Genomic DNA, 8,443 nt, shown 5'->3' on the forward strand with positions numbered 1-8,443 from the left:
AAGCTAGGGTACGTGGTCTTTGAAGGTGATGCCTTGGTAATCAATATCATTGCAGTGAAGGGTGAAGCAGAGTGCTGGACTTGGTATGGTCAGATAGTGGAAGATGTGAAGAAGAGCCTAAGGGAGCTGCTATACTGGAAGATCAACTTTGTTTGCAGAGAGAACAATGAGATTGCTCATAAGCTGGCGAAATTTGCTTTAAAATTAGATAATTTTATATGTTGGGTAGAATAATATATATCCTGATTTCATTTCAAGTTTTATTTTTGCTGATATGTCTTGTATTGTAATGAATGATTTCTATCAAAAAAAAAAAATACATGATCATGGTGATCGATCATGCGTCGCAGAAATTAAGCCGTACGTAGTACTCTTCATGAATATTATGCTCTATCTATTTCTAAATTTGGATGGGTCATAATTCATTATGAGTAATCCAAATTAAGCAAAAAGTTTTAGTCCCAGAAAAATGATATTTACAATCGTGGAGTCTAAATAACTTCATGACAAGAAACATTATGTACATTAATTAATTAATTATTCATTCCAAAGCATCAATTAGATGTACTTCACAAAAAAAAAAATAATGGAATTTTCCTTCATACTGGCCTGGGATTTTTTGTCTTAATTATAAATCTTTTTATTTTAAATTATTCATGTTATTGGTTAATTAATAATTGAATTAAATTAGATGTCCAGTACAGAACAGTACAGAACGTAAAGCAAGCATTCGAAATTTAAATACGTGAATTATAAGAGGTGATCATGATCACGAGAAGATACCATATCTAATAAATATTGGATACAATTTTTGGGATGATTGATCTATATATCGTATCAAATATAATTTAGCCACAAAATTTTCATCCCGAAATATATCATTTCTAATTGACACCAAGATCTAAATTGATAGCATACTAATTTTATATATTACTAGTAAATACACTCAGAAATGCTGAAAATTAATTTAGTAGTACTACATGATTAACTCCTAATAGTACTGGACGGGTGATCAAGTATGATCAGTAATTGCAGAAACCCCATTTCAGAATATCAGCTCCTGCAATCTTTGTCGTACCCTTGAAGTCTCAACCCCAACTCTTGAAATTTTGACCTAGAAAATCCATATAATTAGTTAAATGCATGCATGGTATCAGAAACCAGAGAGAGAGAGGGGAAATATTCTAAAATCATAAAAGGAATTCTACAAATTCACGTAATTCGTTAAATTATAAAATTATTTTTATTATAAAATAGATCTAATAAATCAGATAAAACCAAATCAATTTGTGAAATTATTTTTATATAATTATTTTATGAATGTAACAGTACTAAGATGATATTTAGGAAGAACTAGTACTGCTGCAACATGCAATATTATTATGTACAGTACCTGAGCATGAATTGTATGGAAAATTTTATCACCCGCAGTATAAAAGCTAGCACTGACAACATCAGCTCCTTCTTCCTGAAGAATGCTGATAACTTCATAAAGCATGAAGTTTTTCTGCAAGCCACTTATCAAAATCACCTCTATACAGGGACCCAAATCTCTTAAGTCCACGATGGGAAGCTGTCTTGTTCCAATCATCATGTTATGATCAATCATGTTAGTATTAATGCTGCTGCTACCTGAAGTACTGCTAGATGCAGCTCGCTCCTTCGTAAGCTTTAGTTTTTCTATTTTTCCCTTCAGTTGTGTTATATAGGAGGTGGCATAGTCAAGCTGATCTAGCTGTGTAACCGTTTCCTAAATTACAGGGAAAAAACATGAACTAACTATGATGAGTATATATCAAAATGAATTTAGTTGTGCAACCATGTCCTTCAAAAAACAAAAACAAATCATCATGATCATGATCAATATATGAATGCATATGAGATTAAATGACAAGAAAAATGTGAAGTTTTCCTGAAATATAAATAAAAAAACCAGAATATAATTGTTCTGGTAAGAAGGGAATATGAATCATTTTGAAAGGCTGGATTAATTAGACTTTATATAAGGGTTTAACCAATTCGATTCGATCCGATCTTGTATTTAATATATCAATTTTAAGATAAAAAAAAATCTATTTATCATTTTAATTTTTATCATCTTTTTATTATTTTTAAATATAAAATTAAATAATAAATTTATAAATAAAATATAATAAATAATCTCTGATTATTATCTTATAAAATGATTGAGAGATTATAAGAATAGAGAGAATGACAAACATTTAAGATAAGAATTGATATCGCACCGTTTAGCGTATCATTGGAAAGAACATGATAGCAGCTGTGAAGTCGTATTTACCCTAAATTTCAAAGAAACAGAAGAAGTAATTAAGGATGATTGTACTTTTTTGGCTGGCGTGGCCCTGTGGGAGAGGGAAGGCCAGGCCTCATGGGTCTAGATCAGGCTCTAAAGTCTAGACTGCATTTAAGCAATAAGTGCGAAGAAGCAGACAGAAAATATGAAATCAATGCGTGCCAACTATATCAAGAAATATCCAGGCTCCAGCAAATTAATTATTAATTGTGGCGTATATTTTCGGTATAGAGTGAACATTTATAAAATAATTGTGCAGACTCATGCATGTTTGCGGCCTTACCTCAAGAACTGGAAGAGTTAAAACAGTAAAAAAAAAAAAAAAAAAAAAAAAACGCTCTTAACTTGGAAAGAGATCGAGAAACAAACAAACAAATTAGGAAAAGATCAAAAGACTGGAACCAATATCATATATATGCATGTGGAGATCTGCAGTGAGTTGTTACCCTCGAGGGTTTGAAGTGACGAGCAGGAATAAGAGAAGCAAGCTTAAAGCATAAGCCTTTCATATGGATTCTTCTGTTTCTCTCCACCGTCTTTCTATCAAGCTTCGATGCTTGATCATCTGTACTACTGATATTCTTCTTCATCTTCAAGTACTGCCCTCTGATCTGGATCCCCCTCGATCAAAAATCACATACACAAACAGCTAAAAAACTCACAGCAGCAAAGAAACCCTCTGCAACCAAAAAGTTGCAGACAACAAATGGGAAGGTTTAGAGAGAAAGAAAGAGTGGGAGGAGTTGAAGTTCGAAATGTTTAGAGTTTATATAGAGGCCAGTTTGTACCTTCCTGGTCATGAACATACATTCAATAACAATAGATTTGAATCTTGGAAAGAAAACGACAAGGAAGGATAAGTTCATGAAGACTGAAATGCTCAAAAAAATAAGCGAGTGAACGGAACGACCCAGGAAAGATTCGTTTTTTCAAAGTCAACAGAGTTACGTATCTGTTTCCCACGAGCCCCAATGTACTGAAATGCATCATCGACTCTAGTAAATATTTCTGTATTTGTTTTGGTGTGAATGCGAAGCCCAGTACTGCTGGCTGACTCTTGACCTTTCGTTTTGACTTAGTTTTCTTTGTTTTTTCTTACAAAAATCGTGCATACAATTATATATATACATGCACCGACCATATATTATATATATAACATGAATGAATTTGCCCAGTATATCTGAAGAAATTTATAGACTATCTTATAAAATCATTTCAATATATAAGAGATAATTGCTAATTTCTTATAAATATATCCAAGACCCTGTCCACTGATAATGTGAAATTATTCCTTAACACCTTTCCTCACCTGCAGATTAGTATTTTTCCTGATTCTTGTTATGAAATAAGTAGTGTGGACTCTCAATCGTCCTGTAGTAAGCTTTGATATCATGAAAAACTTTATGAGTCTAACTCATCAAATAAAACCGGTTTAACAAGAGATAATTACTCATTCTTTATAAATATGTAAATATGCCCAAGACTTTATTTATAGATAATGTGAGATTATTCCTCAACAATAACAACCACTACTACTTAATTGTATTTTAATCATTTAATTATACGTAATCCTTGATTTCGATGAAAGTGCCACGTTATCTCTAAAAAATCTTACCAAGAAATAATGTAAACCGATATAAGAACTAATAAAATTAAAACTAAACTAAAAGTTTAAACATTAGACTTAATTAGAAAATAGAAGAGTTACAACTATAACGGGATCTAATAAAAGTAAATTCACAAATATGATTTCATATGATACATTAGATACTTTACAATAAAACTAGTGACTTTACAATCTAACGTATTATATAAAGTCGTGTCAATTTTTTTATTTATATTTGTAAGATCTCTAATTTGTAACACATTTCTCATTAGGAAAAAAAAAAGTAAAGATTAAATTAGGACTACAGGATATTATATTTCTATATTTTTTGGGTTTATTGTGACGTATTTTTTTCATTTAAATCATTTTTATTACACGTACATATTAAGAAATGTAGGTGGCCGTATTGTGTCAACGTTTTCCATTAAGAAATTGATGATAGATGAGATGGCTATCTCTATTTCTCAATTACACAAAACTTCAGCTTGAATTTTCCAAAATTGAAAAGTACGTATAGATACCCAAAAAAAATAAAAAAAAAAAGTCAATAATTAAATACAGATGGGTCATCATAAATACCCTATGATCGATCTTATATTGATATAAGTTCTTGCAGCTTGTTGCGTTCACTAGCTCGATCCTTTTCCAGTCAAAATAAATTATATTATTATAAGATCGATCATAAATTATAAATTAATGAATAGCTAGCACGCGCGTGCATGATTGATGTACATTATTCATTGAGGTATACCAATTTTGACTTCAATTGTAAGATATTTACTAATTACTTTCTACGCCAAAAAAATACATAATTTAAGGACAGGAAAAAAAAAAATGCAGTCTAATGAAGATATCATTATTTTTTTGCATGCATTTTATTGGTTGGAGTACTAGCTATATATCGCGTGCTTGACTTTCACAAGAAAAACCTTTTTAATTAATACCCTATAAACTATATTATATTAACTATCTCATTTGGAATTTACGTACGTACGCACGTGCATATGAGACTTTACTAGTTTTATTAATAGTCTATTCTTAAAACTAAGTCAAATATATAGTAATAGTAGTTAAGTTAATAGTCTTTTCTAAAAGTAATTTTTATTTGGTTGACAATTTACTTTGCTACCTATATACGTACGTACTATAATTAATTAATATATTAATTAGTTGCTTTTTCCTATCTAATTAGAAGTTAATTATTAGAGCAAAGTCAAGTTTTTTATTTTAATTAATATTTTCTATATAATATAATAGTAATGCTAGGGTACAAATTACAATTTCTAAATATCCTTTTATAAAAAAGTGAGTGATTTCACTAAAATAGCATAGATTATTTTTACATGACTTTTTTTACGTTGGAGTTCACTTTTTTTATAAATAAACTGTTCGGGACTTTTCTATTTGGATCTTATACAAATCATTACTCGTAATATAATAGAGATCAAGAATTTGAAAATTTCTTTCTTTCTTGAATAATCCCATGATCATTTAAACATGCCAATTTATAACTGTATATATGGACTACTAGCGATCTGGATGCCTTGAAAAAGCAAAGTTGCAACTTGCGCATTCTTAAATATTCCATCCATTTAACTTGCAATCCAAAGCGTTGAATGAATTGGTACCCGAATCAGGGAGAAAAGATCGACCCACTCACGTTGTTATTTAATTAAGTTTGAAAAGTTTAAATAAAATAAAGAAAGATATATAAAGTGAGTTCTATAATATTTATTTGAGTAATGCTAGATACAGCCATGAAGTATGCAAGTACTGCACAATTCTTTTGAAAAAAAATAGGGCCTACTATTAAAAAATTAATTTTTTTTTATGTGGGTCTTGTATTTATTCAATTTTCTTAAAATTATTATACGGTACTTGCGTATTTCACAACTATAAATATAATTTCTCTATTTATTAAGAAAAATGATTTTTACAAATCTTAAATAGATAAATATTGTACAGGTATTTGTATAAAAGTAAACAACATCTTAAAGGTATAAAAAAAAAAAAAAAAAAAAAAAAAAAAAAAGTGAACAGGCCCAAAAGTTAATGTATTATTAGATGTTACACCTAACCATGTTAGATTTGTTATATATAAATAGCAACATGCAGTAGTACGCTTGTCCTGACCTTAAAACATGCGGAAGCCATTGACTTGACCACTGTTACATATATAACTTACATTGCATGCGGAAGCTGGTGGTGGCCCTCAATCGATTAATATTCAACCAAAATACGTACCTCGTGTGTACGTACAACTCTAACCTTCATGTGATCTAGTCATGTACATTTAATTCGCTTTCAAACTTTGTTAACAAGACCAACAAAAATGGATTTGACGATCGAGAAAATACATAGAGGCTTCTGCTAATAGAAACCTCTCAGCATATATATAGATTTTATAAAAAATAAATCTACAAAATAACTTATATTAAATATGTAAACTGATTTTATATCTATCACGTTAAATTGTTTGAAACATTACACCTTTTGCAGATGTGGGGGAGGGGGGTCGAACTCATGATATCTATTTTGGAGACGTGGGTCTTGTCCCTATAGGCCGGTGGCAACTTGATTGGTTTCTTAATTTTGATAATTCTTTCAAAGACTCATATTTCAAATTTGTTTCTTATGTGGTGGACCCTTGAAATCTATCAAGAACAATTGCAAGGTATCTGCACGAGAGAGTTTAACATTGTTTTCAAAGTAGAGGACAAAGATCTTTCCAATTTTATATAACCATATGAGTTTATTTCCAAATTATTGGAAGGAATATTTCGAGAAAAGTATATTTTATACCCTCAAATTATTATGTATTTTATGTTAAAGAAAATTTATTTGCAATTGTGAATTGTATAACCACCGCGTAATCGCTTTGAAAAAAATGAATAAAATATGGGATTCAAATAGAAAAAGAATTAAATTTTTAATAGTAAACTCTACTTTTTTTTAAAGCGATTACGTGAAATTTACATACTTTACAGTTACATATAAAATTACTCTTTATGTGATTAGTTTTGATATAGTTTTGCATGCAAAGTGTAAAATTAGAGTAGAATTATTGAGAATGCAGAGTGTTTTTCACGCTAAGAAATTTTCCAGAAGTCCTCAACATTAATAGTTCAATTGGCCCACACTACCTTCAAAATTTCTACTTTGCACGCATGAAAGTAGAATCCTGTAAGGAATAATCATCCAATCATGTGGGTAAAAGTCAGTAATTACTGTATATATATTCAAGTTTTTTATACTATCAGAATAGTAATTATATACTTTTTATAAAAAAAAATTAATAATTTATATATAAAAAATGATACACATACTACTTTTTCATAATTCTATTTTAAATAATCAACATTTTTATAAAATAATTTATAAAAATAATATTATTTTATAGAAATGCCATCAATTTAAAATATAATTATATAAAAATTTGAAAAAACTATATATTATGCATGTATCATTCTTTTATTAATATATATAGAGAAAAATTATATTCAATAATCCTACACCATACGTGATTGCTTTATTATTTTTTTATTTCTCTCAACATGATCATGTAGTATATAAAGCTGTTGATCAATAAAAAAATTCATATATATATATATATATATATATATATATATATATATATATATATAAGAGCAGGACTACATCCTTCAAGGATGTAGCACGAGACGGGTCTCGACAAGAACACAAATTTTTTTTTTATTCATTATTTTTATATTCTTAAATATTTTTTAAAAAAAAAATCACAATATTATTAAAAAAACTTTCTTAATTATTAAAAAAATAAAATTATCGAAATCCAATCGAGACCCGAACGTCGGTGACCAGCCTTTTTCAGATATATAATCATGTCAAAGTAAATTATTCAATGATGGTACGGTTTGATCGGCGAATATATACGTTCGTCGTCACCATGGAGAAAGATGGGTGGGAACATTTTTGCAAAGACAATTGCACCACCAACTATACTACAATTTAATTATTATTATATATTAAAATATTAATATTTTCAATTTTAAGTTAAGATTTCTGCACTTGTAACAGTTCAAAATAAATAAATAAATAATTTTTTATACTAAATAGTAAACAACTTGTAGTATATATAGTTGTTCTTACGTCATTTTCGTATCTTTTTTCTGTTTGTGTTAAATAAATCAATCAATTCACTTCGTTCATTTCATTATAGGTGGACACATCTAACATTTTGTTTTTAATCGATATAATTTCAACTTAATATTTAAATTTCCTTACATCGTATTGACGCAGCATTATTCAATAAATTAGTTTGTAATTTTAAATAATAAACTTAAGAATTTGTAAATAATATCATATCATTCTTCTAAAATATAACAAACTTATTTGACTATGGTACAATTATAACTTAAATATAGTACGTAGGATTATAAAATATTTTTTTATTTATATAACAGAACTAATGCATCCTATTTAACTACATTAATATATAAGTCTTGTTTTTATAAATTGCAAGACTTGTTCTAATATTATTCTTA

General features: G+C 28.6%; 1 protein-coding gene across 1 annotated transcript; it reads right to left on the reverse strand.

Moving 5' to 3' along the window:
* Nucleotides 1-860: 860 nt before the first annotated feature.
* Nucleotides 861-3,267, reverse strand: LOC121236381 (transcription factor bHLH162-like). Its single transcript, XM_041132794.1, has 3 exons — nt 2,761-3,267; nt 1,394-1,750; nt 861-1,114 (listed from the first exon to the last, which is right to left on the reverse strand). The coding sequence occupies exons 1-3, from the start codon at nt 2,902-2,904 to the stop codon at nt 1,046-1,048; spliced, it is 570 nt and encodes a 189-aa protein (XP_040988728.1). The 5' UTR covers nt 2,905-3,267; the 3' UTR covers nt 861-1,045.
* Nucleotides 3,268-8,443: the final 5,176 nt, after the last annotated feature.

Source organism: Juglans microcarpa x Juglans regia, chromosome 6S (assembly GCF_004785595.1).
Source record: "Juglans microcarpa x Juglans regia isolate MS1-56 chromosome 6S, Jm3101_v1.0, whole genome shotgun sequence".
Taxonomy (NCBI): Eukaryota; Viridiplantae; Streptophyta; class Magnoliopsida; order Fagales; family Juglandaceae; genus Juglans; species Juglans microcarpa x Juglans regia.

Coding starts and splice junctions, on each gene's coding strand:
- LOC121236381 (XM_041132794.1), bottom strand. CDS start 2,904: ATGAAGAAGAATATCAGTAGTACAGATGATCAAGCATCGAAGCTTGAT. Junction 1,751..2,760: donor GTCACTTCAAACCCTCGAGG/GTAACAACTCAC, acceptor CCTGTAATTTAG/GAAACGGTTACACAGCTAGA. Junction 1,115..1,393: donor TCCATACAATTCATGCTCAG/GTACTGTACATA, acceptor TGGATTTTCTAG/GTCAAAATTTCAAGAGTTGG.